We start from the raw sequence: 21,539 nt of genomic DNA, 5'->3' as shown, positions 1-21,539 counted from the left end.
TATAAATATATCTACAAAATTTAATATACAAAATATATATATATAAATATAAAAAAAAAAAAAAAAATATATATATATATATATATATATATATATATATATATATATATATAATTCAGACTTTGTAACGAGAGAAAAAAAATAGCCATGTCAGTTACCTTTTATTATTATTTTTTTAATAAAGAGAATGTATGCATAAAATTACAATATTCCGATATTCTATATTTAAGTGTATTTTAATAAGCAGATATTCTCACAAAGACACGTATGGGTCATTTTTGAGCTTAAAAGCCAATATTTATTTATATTTATCAATATCAATTTTTTTCATTTCGCGAGCGGTTTATTGCGCGAATCCCGTCTCGACGCGAATAACCGCGACGATCTGCGCCTCTCGAACGACGTGTGCTTCAGGTTTCAACGTGGAGACGGTGGAGTACAAGAACATCTGCTTCACCGTGTGGGACGTGGGTGGCCAGGACAAGATCAGGCCTCTTTGGAGACACTACTTCCAGAACACCCAGGTACGGACGCCTCTGAGACGGTCGAACATGCGCAGCATTCCAGCGGGATGAAATGCTCGCTCTGCTGATTGAGTTTGATCGCCCAGCCTTGCGAGCCGCTAGAAAAACAACTACGGGTGTGTAGTTATAGTTTGGCTGGATGCCGCTGGTTTGTGCTTTGTTTGAGGATGTTGGTGTTACCGTTTGGATTAAGTTGAACTGGAACGGCCTCGATTCAGAGAACCGAACAGTTTCTCTTCTGTCTGCGTGGTTCTCCTTTTTCATTTTGCATCAGTGCGTTTAGAGGAGAGCGTTTAATTTCGGCTCGCTCTGATTCGTTATTAGTTTCTAATGAACGATTTCTGAAATTTGAAATCCTCAAAACCAGACTTCAGTCACCGGCCTCGCTTGGCGAAACCCCATTTGTGTTCATTTCAATGCCTGAAACATTATTATTCTGCGTGCCGTAAAATTAAACGGGTCATAAAACGGAGAAATAAGTTTAATTTTAATCGATCGATGCTGTTGTTCCCGGTAAATGACAAGATTGAATTTTTGGGGGTGTGTCTCTTTAAAAAAATATCTAAATTAAATGTTGCATACACAGAAAAATTGGAAAAAGAAAAACTCTTCCTCTGTATGTTTTTCTCGTTTTCCAATACAAAAATAAAATTTTCTTAAATTAAAATAGGCCTATTTTTACTTGGTAATTAGACCAAATGAAGCGTATGCTTAAAATGGGAATATCTGAATTGCAGACGTATTTTTTTCGTATTCGTCCGACTCCATTTGCAGATATTTGTCCTCGTTTTCGTCACAGATTTTGACCGGTTTAACAGAAAACAAGTGACTTTGGCCTTTCAAGTGTTTTTAGACCGATGACCGATCTCAACAAAGACAGAATGCATGCTTGAAATGACCGTATTTAGATGCTCTCTGGATTTTGAGTGTATTTTTAGCGGACAGGGATTCTCACAAATGCAATCGTTGAAATCAAATACGAAATACAAACGGTTGTTTCTTCAGGGTCTGATCTTCGTCGTGGACAGTAACGATCGGGAGCGAGCGCAGGAAGCGGCAGAAGAGCTTCAGAAGATGGTGAGGAGATGAAAACGGCTCTGCTTTTATCCGGAGCGAGTAAATACTGAAACGCCGTAAATTTCTGCTCATGTCCCGTCTTCGACAGCTTCAGGAGGATGAGCTGAGAGACGCCGTTCTTCTGGTTTTTGCCAATAAACAAGATCTGCCGAACGCCATGCCCATCAGTGAGATGACCGACAAACTCGGCCTGCAAGCGCTCAGGAGCAGAACTGTGAGTCACGCGGTTAAATGTCATGTTTAACTAAAAAAAAAAACATACTAATATTGGTTTTTGGTTATTAAAATGCAAGCAGATTTAGTCTAGATCTGTGCGTAGACCTACTGGTCAAACGTTTGCATTAAATATAGTTTGTAAAAGAAATATTATGCTCATCGAGGCTGCATTTATTTGATCAAAAATATAGCAATACAGCAACATTGTGAAATATTATCACAATTTAAAATGTAAACTGAATTTTCAGCATCATTGCTCCAGTCGTCTGTCACACGATTTTCGTGAAATCATTATAATATGCCGATTTGTGGATTATTATTATTTTTATTGGTGTTCAGTTAATAATGGGTCTTACTCATATTTTTTTATGATTAGTATGGTATTTTTGGGAAACTGATGGATAGAAGGAATTAAAATTTTGTAAGAATTTAAATGTTTTTTACTTTCACTTCTGTGCAATATAATGTTTCCTTGCTGAATTAAATCAGCTTCTTTTCTTGTGAATATTTAGTAGCATTTCAGTTTCCTCGTAAAATGATTACTTTTAACATTTATAGCAATGACGAATGTTTTCTGAGCAGCGTATTATAATAAGGATCATGACACTGAATACTGCAGTAATGATGCTGAAAATTCAGCTTAAAAATTACATTTTTAAATATTTTCAAATAGTAAAGTTATTTTACGTTTTAATAATATTAAACAATATTTATTAAGTTTTTTTTATTTTTATTAATGCAGTCGCGCTAAACAGAAGAGACTTCAAAACTGTATTTTTTCATTCACTTAGGCGCATACTGCATCCATCTGTTGGTAAAAATGTGCCTGTATTGTGCTTTTCATCAGTGGTATGTCCAGGCGACCTGTGCGACTCAAGGGACAGGTTTATACGAGGGATTAGACTGGCTTTCCGAGCAGCTCTCCAAAGGCTAGACCTCACTTCCTGTCCAAGCAGGATGCGTGCCGTTCCAAAGGACATGATTAGCGGAGTTGATGCAGCACAGAAGCTGTTCATCTATCATTTTCAGTTGATCGATACCAAAAAAATCCAGCCGCTGCTGATCAATCTACAGCATTAGACATAAGTGTGTTCCTTTGTTTTTTAATTCATTGCACCTTCAACCCCGACTGACATTTCTCCCAGATTCATTCCGCTTGATGTGCGTAGCCTTGTAGTCTTCTGTAGATCTGACCACGGTGTGAGAAATACTAGATTTGTTAAGAAGCTCTTGCAGTACTTCTGGGTTCTTGTTAATGCAAGCATCGCGTTAACTTTTTGCGTATTTATAAAAGTGCTTTATTTTTGTTCCCTCAACTCGATTTATTCCATTGCTTTCGTTCCGAACAGCTCGTTTTCAGACATTTGCATGCCATACATCCCGGAAAATGTTCTCCGAAAAGCATGCATTTAATAAAAAGATTATTCTTGTAGTAGCTCACTTGGAGACTGGCAGTGCATTAATGCAAGCATTAGATTTAATGCTTCTAAAGAGTTTATATTGGGAACTAGTTAAAAGTTTGTGTTGTAAATAATCAGCCTTTTTATGTAATCACAGTTGCCTTAAACGTGCTGTGCTTTACTATGTGAATGCACTTTTGATTAAGCATTGCATTTGAGAACCAACCAGCGCAAATGTTCAAGTCATGACTGTTTTTATTCCCAGCTTTTTAAAATATTTAGATGGACCGGTGCTAGGAATCGTTGAGCTGTTCCCTTCCTAAAAATGTATTAAAGCGTAATGAATAAAGAGTGAAGCAAATAAAAGTCTGAAATGCATGGCTTGTATGAGTGTGTGTTGACTAAGGCTCGTGAAAGACAATAACGCATTTAATGCTTTAAAAATATATTTTGTGCGATTAACATTGCTTAAAACTGAAGATGCACTCACCCTCAGGCCATCCAAGATTTAGGTGATTTGGTTTCTTCAGATTTGGACAAACGTAGCATTGCAAATCTCACCAATGGATGCTCTGCGGTGAATGGGTGCCGTCAAAATGAGAGTCTGAAGAGCTGATAAAAACGTCGCTAATCCACAGCACTCCAGTCCATCAGTGAATGTCTCGTGGACCTGCACGATTAAAACAAATCCGTCGATGCACTTGAAATTTAAGCCGTTGCTTACAGCTAAAACGAGGCGATAATCCACGACGCTTCCTCCAGCGGAGTCTGAATCAGGAGAAATACGCAAAAAATCAAGCACTGTTTACAATCAAACCGGTTCTGAAAGACAACAGGAGATCGATTTTTTTTTTTTTTTTTTTTTTTTTCATGGGCTCATTTTAGCTGTAAGCAATGGTTTAAATTTCTTGTGCATTAATGATGGATTTGTTTGAAACACACAGCTTTTGGCTTCACGAGACACCACCGCTGTGGATTACTGTGTTTTTATCGGCTGTTCAGACTCCTGGCGGCACCCATTCACTGCCTTGGCGAGCGAGTTTGCATCTTCTCCAAATCTGACGAACAGACATATCGTAAAGGAACTATTCCTAAAGCGTTTGAAAGGCATGGTTAAAGCAAAAATCACAAAATGCTAAATGAATTTAAAGTCACATACTGCAAATACATCTTGCTTCAGTATATATAAACATCACACAATAACTCATCATAAATATTAATTTGTACAAATGAGAATGAAGCTGTGTGATAAATATAAACAATGCTGTAATCAGCAGGGTTAAATCGATTAATCGATTTCCTAATCGATTCTAAACTTAGTTTTCAACAGCAGATGGCGTTCTAGGCTAGTTTTTAAGTGCTCATGAATGACTGAGCGGTTAAATGCTTTTATAACAAGAGATTAACGCAAACACGATCCACCTGTCATTCGAGAACTTTATGAATGATTATTTTAGGTTTAAGTGGCGCGCGCCAGGAACCAAAAGCCAGCCGTTAAAACCAAGCTCAGAATCGATTTCGGAGAGAACCGCGATGGACTTATCGCTACACCCCATCGCTGAGAAGCTAAAACCGTCGAAAGCGCCGTTGCCGGAACGCACACTGTTCGCGATGGTTTCACTTCCACTCGAGGTCACAGACCAGCGCGATGTGATCGGACGGGTGCGAGACGCTCGGCAGCGCCACGCAGGTCGTGACCTCCTGAAGGCCGGGCAGAGGGATCACCTGCTCCACCCGCAGAGCATGCGGCTCCACAAACACGTAGTCCAGACACCCCTGGAAGCCTCCGACGTAGTTGGTGAAAGCCGGGGCTCCACAAGCGCTGACCAGCCGGAACGGGTTCATCAGTCCCGCCCGGATCCGCTCCTCGGGCCCACCGGAGCCCCAGTCCTCGTGATCCTCCGAGACCGACCCCTCACAGACGAGCTGGAAGAGACCGGACGAGGGCGTGCTGTTGAAATCACCCGAGAATATGAGCCCGGCTCCGGGATGCTTTTCCGACACCACCTGCTTCATGTGTCGGAGGGCCACTGCTATCTGAACCAGTCGAACGTTTCCTCCTAAAAACACAGCGGACTGTTAGAAACTTTCCTGCAAACGTTATTATATCCACACTGACGCTCACCTTTAGGGTGCCAGTACAGGTGTGTGTTTCCCACGCATATTATCCTCGACGGGTCACACAACGACTGCAAGACGGTCACCTGAGAAACAGGGGTAAAGACGCATTGAGTTTGTCCTCAAAGCAAGAGGATTTCAAATGATTTAAAGTGGTGCATAGCAAGCATACAGAAAAAATTTAAAACATTATTTTAAAACAATAAAAAAGCTATTAGGGTTCCAATAAATAAATTAAAACACACAAAAAATATTTAAATTAAATTAAGACACTGATTAAAACAAGGCAGAGCAACTAAAAATCTTAATGTTTTTTATTTTGATTCATGGAAAAATAAAAAAACTCAATGCCGTTTACATTTTTTAAAAATAAGATAATAAATCGCATTAAAATAAGATGATTTAAATAGTTAAAGTAAGAGAAAGCGGAGTAAATTTTTTTTTTTTACAATTTTATTGCAATAAAATATGTTGCAGAAACATTTAAGAAAATCTAAAAATAATAGATGGTGAAATATAATAATTAAAGCAGGACGCAAGGAATAAGCTCGAAAAATAAATGGAGAAAAGCTGTGTAAAAAAAAAATAATAATAATAATAAAACTAAACAATAATTAAAACCACCACAAAACAATATTTTTCTTATTTTAATAAGATATTTAATAAATCTATATTTAATAATTTTAACTGTTTTTGCATTTTTTTTTCTTAAAGCAGAATTTCCATGATCCATTTAATATATATAAATATATATATATATATAAATATATATATATATATATATATATATATATATATATATATATATATATATATATATATATATATATATATATATATATATATATATATATATATATATATATAAATATATATATATAAATATATATATATATATTTTTTTACTTATTCCTTCTAAATATTTTATACATACACAATTTATATCCATCGCACCTAAAAACAACTGGACAAGGCCTGGAGTGAAAAAGGCCCGCCGAGTTACAACAAACTACCTGCAGCATCGTTGACCTGCTTTCAATCTTCTCCTTCAAGCTGGGATTGCCGGACACTTTCTCCAGCAGCTCCCGATGAAGAGCATCCGTCGCCAAAGCCTCGCTCAGCATAATATCGTACCTCCCGAGCATCTTCAGCTTAGACCTCCTGAAATACGTGGCCAGACCTTCATGCTGCTTCTCCTTGATCCGAAAAACCCCATCCAACCCAAACGCATCCAAGGCAGGAGACAAACTATCAGCGAAAGCCACTTTATCCACCTCCTGGAGGCAAACGATGTCGGCGTTGTACCCGGACAGCTCCTTCTTGATCAGATTCTGCCTGTAGTCCATCTCCAAAGCGTACGGCGCGCAGTAAGGGTACAGGACCGTTTTGGAAAGATCGGTTTGAGCGTAGATGTCGGCCAGGATGTTGTAGGACACGACCCTCAGCGAGGACCCGTCGGTGACCTTCTGAGTGTACATGTGCCTGTTATCGAAGGTGCACGTTCCTGGACCGGCTTCCACCGGGCCCGAGGAGACCAGTTTCTTAGGTTCTCCCAACCTGGATCCGTTCCCAGGCGTGCAATCGAGCATCACCCTCAGACCGATGTCCAGGTTGGACGGCGTGAACACGCGTCCGCGTCCAGCCTCCTTCCAGCAGTCTCCATCTCCACTCACAAGCGCGTTAGGAGAGCTCTCCTTGAACCACCTGAACTCGGAGTCCCTCAGATCTCCAAACTCCATCTCCAGCTTGGGACACACCGGGAACCCAGCCATTATAGAGGTTGGGAGCTCGCACACCGTGAATGTGGGAGGATTCAGCTCTACTTTATACTTAAAGTCCCCGACATGCAGCACGGCTCCGTCCAGCCACGCGTCCGCGTTCACGGTGTCCTCCGGAACGGGCGCGTCGTTCACGCGCAGGGCGATCTCTGCCTTTTCCGCGTCTGCAGGAGCGCAGCTTTTTTCTTTGTTCGGCTTGGATTTTTTCGCTTTGTTTTGTCCCTTGACGATGCTGTTGGCTATTCGAGCCAAGGCTTTGCCCAGCGGCTCCGCCTGCTCTCTCAGCATCTGTTTATTGCTGCCGTTTAGACTGAACGAGATGGTCAGTTTGGACTCGCGCGGCACGCACCTCACCACGCATCTCTCCATATTCGTGCTAAACCGGGAGCTGGAGAGGCTTCTGTGGGTTAGGACCGAAGAAGGGGGGATGTAACGGGAAAATAATATAGTTGAGAATGACAGCCGGTTCAACATGTGCGCGGAGTAGACAAACATCCGGTGACCTACGCGATCGGAACGATTTGCTTATTCGGAAAAACACATTCGACATGTTTAATGTGAGTTTCGTTTTAAATTACACTTTTGTTTAATTAAAATATTTTTGTTTAAGCCACATTAAATCCTGTATTATATAAATAACATAAGGTGCTGAGGTTTACTTAAAATAAATAAATAAAAGATTTAACGAAAACGCCGATCCCAATGTAAAGATGAATACAATTTAGCGATTTTAAATAGGCTGTTTTGTTTGTTTTATGTTGTTTTAATACATACTTTATTGTGTTATAACGTTATTACTTACAACATTTGCGTGGTATTCCGTAAGAAAGGCGATTTTCTGAGGTCCGTGCAAAGAGAAAGGCGAAGTAAATTACGGGACATAAGATTAAAATAGCCTAAATACAAATTAGATTAAATACATGCATAAAATATCTAACAGAAGGCTACTGTGTAGAAAAACACATAAGGACTTGACTTGACCTTTTAAATAATTTATTCATATATTATTTTCCAAGTATCAATTCATTAAAAATATTACTAGCTAAATAGAGAAAAACAAAATAATATGAGATTAAACTAAATATGTATTAATTATATTTTTCACATTATACATTTATAATATTAAATATCTAACAGTAGCCTGCTGTAGAAATAATAATAAGTAATTTTATATTATTTTAATAAGAATTATATTATAATAGGTTACAGTATTGTACAATACTAAGAATTTTATTTCAATAATTTAGTTTTTTTAAAAACATAAACGGTTTGTTTATGCAAGACAATTCATAGATGCCTTATATTTTATATATAATATAAATATGTCAAATATTAAAAAGCCCAGCTCTAAGTATATCTTCCAAAGTGATCTTTAATGAATATTTTTAGCGTAGTTTGTCGAAATAGCATCTTATTCTTATAATATACCGTATTTGATCAATGTAATAATGAATTAAAATGGAAAATAATTTTGCAACATAACTGTGCCGCTGGTTTTATTGAACTCAACCGAGGACAATAATAATAATAATCATCGTCAAACATTAATACATCGTAGCCCATGTCACATCTCTCCATTTCATCTGCGCAAATGTCCGCTGAACAAAGTTAAGCTATTTAATATGTTCCCAAATACACGTGTACATGAAAAAGAAAATCCCTTATTTAGCACATTATGATTATTACCAATATACAGTACATAGTACAAAGCAAACCATCTGATTGTTCTGGTTCAGAAATGTCTCCAGCCACCGGCATGCTGCTTGTTCACTACAACAAACGTAATGTTGCCTCCACCGCTGTTTAGCTTCGGTCGATTCAAAATCCAAGTAATAAGACGCCGCTCTTCACCGCAGCCAAAAACACACACAAAAAGACTAATAAGAAATAAAACGAGATGTTACAAAACCAGAGTTGACACACGGCCTGCACAAAAATACCATAACACAACCGTTTTAAAAATACATATTCCCAAAATAACATCGGTAATTAATCGAATGATTTCCTCGTGATCTTTTATGCAACTCCTCGAGGGGAACCGCATCCGTTTGCTGGTCACACGCTGGATTCAAACCACGTTTCGTTCGTTCGAGTTTTAGGTTTTGCTAATCGGCAGCAACTTCGCAATCGGTGGGGAGATCCGCAATCATCCGTTTCCGCAAATTAAAAGTATATTACATTGTCACCGTAACGGTTTATTCACAGTTTAACACTTTAAAGTCAACATGAAATCAAAATACTGTCTTGATGCGCATTCCCGGGTTTATTGTGATTCACTGTGCGTCCCGAGGAAGCTTGTTTTCATCACAGAATGAAAAAATAATAAAAAAATTGTGACTTTTTATTACTTTTCCTAGCAATTCTGATTTTATATCTCTCGATTCAGACTTTTTTTTTCCCTTGCAAAACAAAATTGCAATATGAAAACGGCATCGTGCGACATAAACACATAGAGTTAAACATAATTGTGAGATATAAACCCATAATTGAGATATAAACATATAAATTTCGAGATATAAACCTTGCGATATAAACACATGATTGCGAGATATAAACGTAAACTGGAAGAATAGCGAGATATTAACTTATAACTGAGATATAAATTCAGAAAAAAAAATCTAAATTGAGTTAAAAACATAATTATGAGATCATAACGATGATCTCAGAATTGCGATATAAGCAAATTTTTGTGATATAAACACATGATGGCGATACAAACTAAAGCCTCGTGAGAAATAAACTATAAGAATTGTGAGATATTAACTTATAGCTGAGATATAAATTCAGAATTACGAAAGATACAGTCAGAATTGCGATATAAGCATATTTGCGATATAAACTCAGCCATAAACACACGATTGCGACATAAACTAAAGACCCGAGAGAAATAAACCCAGAATTGCGAGATATAAAACACAGAATTAAGAGAAAAAAGACGGAATTACGAGAGAAAAAAATAAAAAATAAATAAAAAGTAAAAATCGCAAGATATCAAGATGTTTATATTTAGCAATCCAGTTTTTTTTTCTCTCATATAAATTCAGAATTGTTAACAAACAAAAAAAAAAAGGTAACAATTTTCTTGATATGTGCACCACCCAGTCGGTTACAGACAATCGAGATATTTAATTCGCCAAAAAAATGAAATAAAAATACACAGTCGCACCCGTAGGCCGCTCGCGAAACACCGTTTCATGTTGACTTCAAAGACGCGTCAGCACTGAAGTTAAATCTGGTCCTCAGCGGTCAAACGGAAGCCAAGGCCGACGACGCGAATGCAAGATATATCGATTATTGTGCTCTTCTCGAAACGCGTTCGGACCTCCTTCCGCCCGCCGAATGTTTAATTTGGCCGATCGCTCCCTAGTCTGTAAAGCTCCCGATTCGGACTTCCACTGTCCCACCACAATGAAGCCACTGCAGTGGCGCAGTCAGTCCTAAACGGCTCCGGTGCTCCGTGCGGATGGGCCCCGGAGCTCGCGGCCGCAGAGGTGTCCGTCTCTCGCGCGCGGGGGCCCTAGAGGTTGCTCTTCTCTGTGCTCTCCGCTTCTGCGCTGCGCGGGAAGTAGACGGTGGTCTTGTGCTCTTCGTAGCGGTCGATGTGCTTCAGGTGAACCACCATGTGCAGGGCGTAGGCCAGCACCAGCAGCAGGATCAGAGACGTGATCAGGCCCATGAGGATGGCGGGGTGAAGAAGGTCGCGCAGTCGCTGGCCGCCGCGAACTTGCTGGACTGGACGTTGAACGCCTGGATCTGCGAGGAGAAGGAACCACAGTCAGATGATCATTCTCCTCTGCTTTCTCAACTCAAACTGGACAAAAATAATGAATCGCAGTCTGTTATTCGCCCACGGGGCGTCTATGTAACGGCGGGTTGATGTCGGGCACGATGTGTCGGCTGAAAACGAAGTTGGGTTTCGGTCACGCGAGATACAAACGACGGATATCATTTAACATTGGCATTAGAAGTTGGATTTTGTTCACGTCACGTCGCCATCAAACCAAATATCAACGTTTTTTGACGTCGAGCGCGAATCGCGAATCATTCAATCGGACAAATGATTCGTTCGTTCGGTTAAGATCCGATTCAAGCGCTTCAAAACAGTGACTCGTTTTGTTTCGCAAGAAATGCAGACGTTTGAAAACGAGCGGCTCTTTTGAACCGTTTTTAGTCGCTAGTGAATCGCTTCAACTGAATCAACTGAATGAGTTCGAATCAGTGACTCAATTGAATCGGTTCATCTGTTCGCGCGCTAGTTCATTGCGTTGAAGTACCGTTTAATCCATCAGTGGGTACTGTAATAAATATCTGAGAAATGATTGTAGTATCTGGTTGTATTAGTGAAAGTCAATGTAAAAAGAGCAAACGGGAGACGCAGGTCAACACAAAACACCAGAAGTTAAAGAGGATAAACCTGATCATTCAGCTGAACTCTTGTATGTTTTTACTTCACACGTGCATTAAATGTGCCTCCTTGAAGCACATTTCTCAGGTAATATCTACCACCTCTTATCGTCGTTCATTAATCTAATCGTGCACAGAAATGGATGCTCCAGGCAAAAGCGAAATATAATTCAATATTCCAAATTACGAAGCACTTCATTGCGCTCCAAACTCCTCGCGTTCTCCCACACACTCCGGACGGTGGGAAACGCCAAACCCGCAAGCTTGTGTAACCACGTTACACCCACCGGAGGCTAAAAATACAGCGCGAGATGCTACGACTCCAGCGCGAGGCGCTTATCGGCGGAGGACGGAGGGAGGGAGGGAGAGAGCTGCCTGCCAACCTGGAAGTCGGTGAAGGTTATGTGCCAGTTAGCGGCGTGGTCGGTGTTGGCGCTGGGCAGCAGCAGCGTGTCGTACTTCTGCAGGCTGCTGACGTGCTGGCAGTGATAGGAGTTGGTGGAGGGCGCGTAGACATCTGTGGCGTTGAACGTGGCCTCGTACGTCCAGTTGTAATGGATGTAAACGTTATCGAGAGTGAACCAGTTCTGCCCCGCCGACTCGTAGAAGGTGTTGGACATCTGTAGCCTGTGGGGAATTAAACACGCCGTTATATCTCGGCGAAGGCCATTTTTAATGTCTGAACGCAATCGGGTATGAGCTAAAAGCAAGACACGTGCATCAGTTCATTTAAAGGGGGGAATGGTAAGGAATGTTATGCTTGGGAAATAAAGCGGGCCCGAAATTGATCCCTGAGGTACAACGCAATCTTCCCGATCCCAATCTTCACTTAAAAATAGGATTTAAACCACTCTCGGAGCCATGAAAACTATTTTTGCTCTTAGGTGAGAACTGATCGCACTTCCACAATCACACAAAACGTCTTAAACTTGGGCGAGCTGCATTCGAAGATGCAGCGATGACAAACGAAGAAAATGCACCATTAAATTATATTTGGAGTTGCATACAGACGGCGTTCTTTAAAACATTACAGTTTGAATGCATTGTTCTATTAAACTCCAAATCTGTCGACTAGCCGCAACATCGCTATTAATGAAAACCCACTCAATGTATATGAAATAAATGATAACCTGATAGAGAGGCCTCTTAGATCTTCCACGTCGCCGAAGCGTAGATTGAGTCTGGGGGATAAGAAAAGGCGATCAAATGTTACTAAATATCCAAACATGTAATATCATTAGCTGCCAAATGTTCCTTCTCAGTTTTACATCAGGTTGAGGTAGCGTATAGCTTGGATGGTTTATGCACGGGATGCGCTCGGGGAAACATCTGCATTGGTGTGGTGTTCAGCCGAACTCACATGGCTTTGTCTTTGCTGCAGAAGGAGCCTTTGGTGTCCACCGGTGCGTCTGGGCTGAAGGTCCTCTCGGTGAGATCCACCAAGCTGTGGTTCCTGTACCTGATGGCCAGTTTGCGGGCTCTGAAGAGGATGCAGGTCTTTCCGTTGTAAGAAACGCTCAGGGGAGAATAGGGCAACATTCCCGGAGACTGAAGCAACTTCCTGCGAGGAGGAGCGTGAAGCTGCCACCCGTACGGCTGAAACGACATCCAGAAAGGTTGCTTAATTAGACTGCGCACAAATTATTGTGGCCACAGGCTCACCAAGGCTGCATAAAATCGTGAAATATTATTCCGATTTAAAATAACCGTTTCCTATGTGGACGCATTTTAACACGGAATTTATTCACGACATTAAAAGCCGAATTTTCAGAGTAACGTGATCCTTCAGAATCGTAATGCTCATTATTATTGCTAATGCTGAACTGTCGTGATAAATGTTGCTTTTTGCGACCGTCTGATGACAAAGAAACGGAAAAAAGGCTGTTTATTGTAAACGGAAATCTTTGAACGTGTCGCTTTTGATAAACGCGATGCATTTTTGCTGAATATAAGTATGCGTTTCTTTAATCCGCAGTTTGAGGAAGGCTAACCGTCATGACTTTGGGCTACGTTTTATACAATATGACCTGCCGTTCAAGAGCTTAAGTTAAATCTGAACCTATAATAACAGTCGATTGAGCAAATGCGCAAACTGTAATATTTTTAACCATTGCGTAAACCGGACGTTTTGGCTAACAGGCAGTAAGTATATTGCAATTAAAACTATTTGAAGGAATAAAATTCTGACAGCGCCGCCATGTGGGCGTATGTAAAAACACTCTGCGTGTGACAACTAGCCCCGTCACGCTTTGAAATGCACTTAATACTCACGAAAAAACAGTTTAGAAGTCATTTGCAAAGGGACTTTCGAAGCACCTTAACGTCCCAAATCAGAGTGACGTTCCTGATTAAAAATGTAGCGTGCCTGTAATCTGTTTTTCCAAAGACAAAGCAGTCCGCGAAGGATTAAATTCGTCCGCTTCGGACGTTTGGAAGGAAATCTGCAGCCCAGCGGAGGCACAAGGTCACTTTGACTGGGCTCGTCTCACCTGCAGAGCTCGCCCGAGACGCTCTTCAGCCGCAAACACCGAGCCGCCAGCGTCCGGCACATCTGCACAACAACACACGCTCACATCAGAGTGCACCAACACTGCATTTCTCTAAGGGAAGTTAAGGTAAATAAACAACAACATTTCATAAAAAAATATTTTAGAGATTAAGTAAATAGAATCAAAGCTATTTGTTTATTTAAATGTAGATATAAAATAAATTAAAAGCACTAAAAATGCATACATTTTAATTCATTTTGTCAGTCGGTTTGAGGTTTTAATGCTTTCCTTTAATAGAAATTTCTTTTGCTCATCAAGGCTGCGTTTATTTGATCAAAAATACTGAAAAATATTTTTTTACGGCATTTTAAAATGCGATTAATTTCTGTGACTCAATTTTCAGCATCATTAGTCCAGCCTACAGTGAAATTATTGCAATACGCTGATTTATTATCAATGTTGAAAAACATATATATATATATATTTTTTTAATTTTTGTTTTTAATGCAATTTTTAAAATTTTTAAATTCTTCAAATAATCCTTAATGTATTACAGGTAAAAAAAAAAAAAAAAAAAAAAAAATATATATATATATATATATATATATATATATATATATATATATATATATATATATATATATATATTTATATATATATATATATATATTTGAAGAAATACATTCATTATATGATAATACATTAAGGATTATTTACATATATAAATTTTTTTAATTTTATGATTTTAATGCAATTTTTTTATATATACATATATATTTTTTTAATTTTTAGTTTTTAAAAATTTTTAAATTTTAAATTATTCATATATCCTTAATATATTACATTAAAAAAAAAAAAATATATATATATATATATATATATATATATATATATATACCTGTAATACATTAAGGATTATTTGAAGAATTAAAAGGCATTCATTATATGATTTTACTATTACTTTTTTATTTATTTATTTCCATTTCTGAATAAAAACATTAATTTCTTCATTAAAAAATCTACTAACTCCCACCTTTTGAACGCTTCTGCATATTCTTGCAAAAACAACAACAAACTACATATCCCGATATTTATATGGATTTCCATATTTTTGTAACGTAAACACGTCAGCCTTTTAAAACAACACAGCAGATACTTACGTAAAATGACCTAAATATCAGTTGACAATCTGTATCTACGATAATGCGTTTTAGTAAAAACTTTGAAATGAGCCAAACGCGTAACGCAATCCGATATTGATCAAAATAAGCTTCAGAAAAGTAAGTGTTCATCTGCAAATACTACTCAGTAAAGATTCCAGAGCGAAAAGCTTGCACTAAAAGAGCTTTAACTTGCTAAAAAAGACGGCAGGCATGAGTTTTGATCATTTAGGGGCTTTGGAAATGTGCATATCAGATATAAAACGTTAAGATTGGCGAAAAAAGCATCGAAATGACTTACTTTGTTGGACTCTGACGTCTTGGGACGGTGCGTCATCTGAGCTGCAAGTACGAGAATTTAACGAGCGTGTTATTAATCAGCCGAACACCTTCACAAACAACCCAAACCACTTTTTTCAGAGCTGGATACGATCGTCGTGAATATGAATGAGACGCGGGAGGCTTTGATGCCGTGAGTCACCGCTGGAACGTCAGCGTCCGTGAAGCGAGACGAACTCGCTTTCGTGACGCGCCGCTTTGTTCCCGGCGGGATGTTTCCGTGGCTCAGGAGATCTCGGGTTGAGCTTCCTTTAAAACGCCGGCGTCGCTTCAGACGCATCTGCTCAAACGCCTCGGGAGAAACAGATATACACACAGACGGGTGCAGCGGGAGACATGCGATCTCTACAGAGAGCGCTGACGGTTATTTGATGGGAATAATGCGAGAGATGCCCGAGCAGTAGTTCACAGTGAATGGGTGCCGTCAGAATGAGACTGATAAATACGTATGAGGCCTTTATTGAGATGTTTTTAACTTCGAATCATTGCATTCGGCCCAAAATAATGTATTGCTTTCCCTTATAATAAAAAAAAGTCATGCGGTCTGAATCAGGAGAGAAATCTGCGCAGATCGAGCATCTAAAGAAACGTGGCTCTTTTTTTCCCACTGGACGAAGCGAATAAAATGAGCTTTATTCAATCGTTTTTGTCTTGCAAATAGGTCGATTTCGTCTTATTAAGTGTTAAGGTGTGGATTATAGCTGACTCTCATCCCGACGGCACCCATTCACATCCATCGCCGAGCAGACCTGAAGAAGAAACGCGTCCGACCCGAGAGCGAGGACATTTTCGGCCCGTTTTTTTATTTTTAAGCGAACCTGTCCCTTTAAGGTCTTCCTTCGGGGTCTTTCTGCAAACGTCCGAGAAGCAGGAGACGTCTCCCTTTCGCCCTTCTTTGAATCTCACCGCTGTCCGGGAGAGACGGCGTGCGATATTCTGCCGCGTGTTTTCTTCAACAGTAAGACGGATTACTGAAAGATGAACAGTTCAACCGTTTAATCGCAGGGTAATGCTCCTGAAATGGGCTTAACCTGCTTCTCAGACCCGACTACGGGTCAGTCTGAGCGGCGCTGGCGCATAAAGTCGGTCAGGGATCAGAGGAAGACGCGAGGACGTCTTCGGTTAGCGAGGATGAAAGACTCGTATATAAATATATGTAACACTTAAATGAATGAGCCTCGGCTCTATTAGACGAGACCTGTTTGGATCGATCGACTGTGCATATAAATAATCCGCGGTGCGTGTGAAGAATTAATAGTCTTTACAGACTAACTCTTCACAATTTCCTCCGAAAATGCAGAAACGTAGGTCTTTTTCGTGTGCTGCTATGGTGAAAAAGTGTTGAAATCATCGTTAACCGAAATAAAGTCGAAATGAAAGGTAAATATAAATCTAAAACTGACATAGAAAACCTGTCAAATTATAAAAACTGAAAAAGGAAAATTAAAGATAAATTAATAGACAAAACTTATAGTATATAAATAAAATGATCACATATTTGCTATATACATACGCAATATATTTTACTGTTATATCATTGTTATTTTAGTATCAATTAAATACTGTCGGTTTTATTAATATTTCGAATAAATATATTAACTTTTTTATTTTCCTTTTAAATTTTAATATAGCAAAAAAATTGCGATTTTTTATATGTCTGTATAGTTTTTATACATTTTATTTTACTTTTTGTTGTTTTAGTATATTAAGTTTAACTAGATTAAAATGAAAAAAAAATTGCTTTTGCAGCTAAACGAAATAATAATAATAAAAGGTATTTTATTATTTTAATGTGCAAGAAAAAATGTGTTTGGTTTTAGATTTAGTTATTTATTTTTGCTTTGTACACGCCACACAATGCTTGCTATATCAAACCGCAATTATTGCGTATTTGATTTCTTATTTGATTTAGTTTTCGCTATGGTTAAGCGAATCTAACAATTAAAACCAAAGAAAGCATTTAGGTTACTTGAAATAAACTAAAGTTTGACTGAAATAACACACTTTTTGATTTAACTTGCTGCCAACATTTTTTTTTTTTTAATTGAGTTTTACTTGATGTGCAAAAAAAACTAAAACTGAGACTTAAACTACAGAAATATATGTAAACCTAACTGACTAATATTACAAAAACAAAAGAACAAAAAAGTAACTAAAATGAAAATAAAATGCAAAAAAAAAAAATAATAATAATAAAAATGAAAAGAAAATTATTTATATATATATATATATATACACTGATTTAAAACATTAATAAAAATTGCAATGATACATTCATGTCATGTCTAAAATGCAAAAAAAAAAAAAAAAAAAAATATATATATATATATATATATATATATATATATATATATATATATATATATATATATTAATAATAAAATATATACTGATTTAAAACATTAATAAAAATTGCAATGATACTTTCATGTCATGTCTAAAATGCAAAAAATGCAAAAAAAAAAAAATTGTAATAATAAAATATATACTGATTTAAACCATTAATAAAAATTGCAATGATACTTTCATGTCATGTCTAAAATGCAAAATGCAAAATGCAAAAAAAAAAAAAAAAAAAAAAATATATATATATATATATATATATATATATATATATATATATATATATATATATATATATATATTTATTTATTTATTTATTTTAAAATAATAAAATATATACTGATTTTAAACATTAATAAAAATTGCAATGATACTTTCATGTCAAAGTTATCATCAGCATGCCACAAATTCCGTCAACACTTCAACCACTGCTTTTTAACACTAAAAGCGTGCCTCTGTGGTCGCTGTGCTGTGCGCTGATCTAAGATGATTTATCAGCTCAGACGGAGTGACCTGCGAGTGCAGACCTGCCCTTGTCCTGACAGGAGGAGCTGTCTGTTCACCTGCCCCGTAAACAACAGAGAGACCCGTGACGCTTCTCCCAGACTCTCAGAAACCGCATCTCTCTCTCTCTCTCTCTCTCTCTCTCTCTCTCTCTCTCTCTCTCTCTCTCTCTCTCTCTCTCTCTCTCTCTCTCTCTCTCTCTCTCTCTCTCTCTCTCTCTCTCTCTCTCTCTCTCTCTCTCTCTCTCTCTCTCTCTCTCTCTCTCTCTCTCTCTCTCTCTCTCTCTCTGTCTCTCTCTCTCTCTCTCTCTCTCTCTCTCTCTCTCTCTCTCTCTCTCTCTCTCTCTCTCTCTCTCTCTCTCTCTCTCTCTCTCTCTCTCTCTCTCTCTCTCTCTCTCTCTCTCTCTCTCTCTCTCTCTCTCTCTCTCTCTCTCTCTCTCTCTCTCTCTCTCTCTCTCTCTCTCTCTCTCTCTCTCTCTCTCTCTCTCTCTCTCTCTCTCTCTCGGATGGCTGCGTCAAACAAGCAGAAGCCCACGAGGGAGACGTTCTGTTATTGTTGCGTAACTATATTTAGTCTGCATCGAGCGAACCTGACCCGCGCGGCACCATCCCAAAAAAAACAACAACAACCCGAGCGGATAGAGAAGGAAAGCCCTCCTCCCGTCTCCTTCGGCGGCGGTTCATCCGTTCAGGGGCGCACCTGAACACACGCAGCCGGCGCGTTTATATAATGACCGCACGCAGCGTATTCCAGTCGGGACGCTCAGATTAGAGTGTCTTTAAACTTCTGTCGGCGTCTAGATGCTTCGCCGAATCAAATCTGTTAATACACGGCTAAAGCCCAGGCTGGCCTACATGTAGTGAAACTCCATCTGCGCGAGCGGAGAAACGCCACGCGCTTTCAGCTCCTCGAAGCCGCGCGCGCCGCCAATTAGATCCGCGTTTCCGACACGAGCCGCAGCCCACGGCAGACTGCGGAGGAACTCCACATATGTGGCCGTCTTCAACGCCTGCTGCTTAGAAAACAGCTAGAAGAGTCGCACTCGCTGAGAAGTTCGAGTAAAGTCATTCTTCTTCTTCGCGTGAGTTGCATTTATTCAGCGAGGTCTGTTTCCACCCCTTTTTGTGATTTATTTAGCCTACTGATTCTTTCAGTATTTTTGAGAATAAATTATTGCATTTTATTGCCTTTGTTGATTGTTTTCATTTATTTTTGATTTTCGCGACACATGAGTGTGTCAAATTAGATCTAAATTTATAATAATAATAATAATAATAATAATAATAATAATAATGTTTATAGAAAACAAAAGCATAATTTTGCTGGTTTACTAACTTATTTTTTTTTTTTTATCATCTTTCAGCATTTTCACTAAGTGCCAAATACAACATGCATTGGACAAGAAGTAATAACAAATAAAAAAAAATAATAAAATAAAATAAAAAATTATTAACACCTTCAGGCACCATCTGGTGGATAAAGATAAAACGCCAATCTGCCATCTTGTTGAAAAACATGAATTTAAAATCGCGTGCTCAAAAAAAAAAAGTTTTTTAATTATTAACTGTGCATTTAAAAGATATGTTATAAAACGTGTTCTAGGGGTCCTTTAGTAGGACGCGCTACTTAAACAGCACGCGCGTGGTGTGTGTATTTTTATGGCACCAGGTCTTTTGAATATCGCCTAATATAAATTCTGATGATCTGCAAAGATTAATAAAATCACAAAAAGTTGCTCATTCATCGGTGCATCGAAAGATCAATTAATAGCCCAATAAACACAACACAGACTCGTTTGCATAATAAATAAATGATTCACGATGCGATCCCGGAGCTTAATGGTTTCGGGTGACGCTCAGCCCAAGAATAAACCGTCCGTGCATCACAATTACATTTTTTAATATTTTATTATGGATGCTCCACAGATGCTTCACATTCCTTCAGTGGTGCCGCTGATTCCTGCACATCTCATCATCTTATCCAACGCGCATCTCTGCCTCCAGTTTTAGTAGCAAATATGGATCTGCCCTGTAAACTGATGCCGATGGATTTTCTCTCGTGTTTCGCCGCAAGAGCCCTTCGGTTCGGTCTCGATGCAGACGCGAAGGGTGGACAAAGGAGGCTCGGTCTCCGCCACAGCGGTTCATCGGCGTTTGACAAAACGCACAGATGCACAATATGCATGGGCTTTGTTCCCCCCCACCCCCCCGGTTCGACCGCATGAATGAACGGGATGCCCAAAAGCGCACGTCTCCGGTTTAATTCAAGATAAGCCGCTCACCTTCCTCCCGCGAAGGCAGAGCGCTGCTCGCGAGACGAGGAGATCCGCAGGAAAACCAGGGAAAACAACGCGAGGGACACCGGGCGCCACGTTGATGCCATGTATCCATCCAGATGAGTCTGTCGGAGGTGATGCTGAACGCCGCTGCTTCATAATCTGCCCCGATAACGGGCGCAACCTCCGCGGTGATCGACGGCCGCGGCGGCCAATCAGCGCGCGGCGGGCGGGATAATCCCGGGGCGAGGCCACGCCCATTCGCAGGGCGCGCTCTGCTGACACAGTAATACACAAACCGCCACTGACCCATTAAACTTAACTAATCAGGCGCGTGATTAACCAAAATAAGACAATGGTATTGATCGGGAACTGTGGCAGAAGCTCGAAACTGTACCTTTTTTGTTGTTTTGCATTTTATGCATCACTACTGTAATTGGCACATATATATGCATAACACAATTATGTATAGGCCTATACTATTTCAGTATTGAACCCAAAGCGAACATGTATTTATTTATAGATACACGTGACCAATTATAGCCTAATTTATTTATTTTTTATTAAATCCAAAGGTATTATATTTGCTTGTTTATTTGACATTCATACACAGATGGTGGCAAATAATAATATATTTCAGTATTAAACCAAAAGGCAATATATATATATATATGTTAAAAAAAAAAAAAAAAAAAAAAAAAAAAAATATATATATATATATATATATATATATATATATATATATATATATATATATATATATATATATATATATATAACAATTAAAATATATATCAATATTTTCAGCATTAAGCCCAAAGGGAAAATGCATTGTAAATAAATGCTATACAATATTAATACAAATAATATATTTCAATATTACACCAAAATGAGTAATAATTTTAAATGCAG

General features: G+C 38.7%; 4 protein-coding genes and 1 long non-coding RNA gene across 5 annotated transcripts in view; 2 read left to right on the top strand and 3 right to left on the bottom strand.

Annotated features, from left to right (window-relative positions):
• arf4a (ADP-ribosylation factor 4a) overlaps positions 1–3,595 on the top strand; it is a 4,693-nt gene extending 1,098 nt beyond the window's left edge. Inside the window, exons 3-6 of the mRNA XM_043251768.1 lie at positions 415–524; positions 1,530–1,601; positions 1,690–1,815; positions 2,665–3,595. Of these exons, the coding sequence (XP_043107703.1) occupies positions 415–524; positions 1,530–1,601; positions 1,690–1,815; positions 2,665–2,751 (395 nt within the window). The 3' untranslated portion in view covers positions 2,752–3,595. The remainder of the gene's footprint in view (positions 1–414; positions 525–1,529; positions 1,602–1,689; positions 1,816–2,664) is intronic.
• LOC122353861 (G protein-coupled receptor 137Ba-like) overlaps positions 1–21,539 on the bottom strand; it is a 1,117,577-nt gene that overhangs the window by 146,611 nt on the left and 949,427 nt on the right. The gene's annotated exons all lie outside the window — the stretch shown is intronic.
• On the bottom strand, positions 3,646–7,635 carry pde12 (phosphodiesterase 12). The gene is made up of 3 exons (XM_043251739.1): positions 6,349–7,635; positions 5,343–5,421; positions 3,646–5,277 (listed from the first exon to the last, which is right to left on the bottom strand). Exons 1-3 carry the CDS (start codon positions 7,606–7,608, stop codon positions 4,835–4,837), a joined length of 1,782 nt encoding a protein of 593 aa, XP_043107674.1. The 5' UTR covers positions 7,609–7,635; the 3' UTR covers positions 3,646–4,834.
• LOC122353897 lies at positions 7,537–13,105 on the top strand. The gene is made up of 2 exons (XR_006252068.1): positions 7,537–7,670; positions 12,899–13,105. It is a non-coding gene; the product is annotated as an uncharacterized LOC122353897 (long non-coding RNA).
• On the bottom strand, positions 8,580–21,204 carry atp6ap1la (ATPase H+ transporting accessory protein 1 like a). Its single transcript, XM_043251756.1, is given in 8 exon segments — positions 8,580–10,797; positions 10,800–10,866; positions 11,901–12,144; positions 12,648–12,698; positions 12,878–13,113; positions 14,007–14,068; positions 15,468–15,508; positions 20,634–21,204. Coding segments are annotated over 8 exon segments (969 nt in total). The 5' UTR covers positions 20,735–21,204; the 3' UTR covers positions 8,580–10,630.

The sequence above is a fragment of the Puntigrus tetrazona genome, chromosome 11 (genome assembly GCF_018831695.1).
Source record: "Puntigrus tetrazona isolate hp1 chromosome 11, ASM1883169v1, whole genome shotgun sequence".
Taxonomy (NCBI): domain Eukaryota; kingdom Metazoa; phylum Chordata; class Actinopteri; order Cypriniformes; family Cyprinidae; genus Puntigrus; species Puntigrus tetrazona.
The sequence above is the reverse complement of the archived record's forward strand: the minus strand, read 5'-3'. Positions and strand labels throughout refer to the sequence as shown.

Coding starts and splice junctions, on each gene's coding strand:
- pde12 (XM_043251739.1), bottom strand. CDS start 7,608: ATGTTTGTCTACTCCGCGCACATGTTGAACCGGCTGTCATTCTCAACT. Junction 5,422..6,348: donor GCAGGTCAACGATGCTGCAG/GTAGTTTGTTGT, acceptor CCTGTTTCTCAG/GTGACCGTCTTGCAGTCGTT. Junction 5,278..5,342: donor CCTGTACTGGCACCCTAAAG/GTGAGCGTCAGT, acceptor CTGTGTTTTTAG/GAGGAAACGTTCGACTGGTT.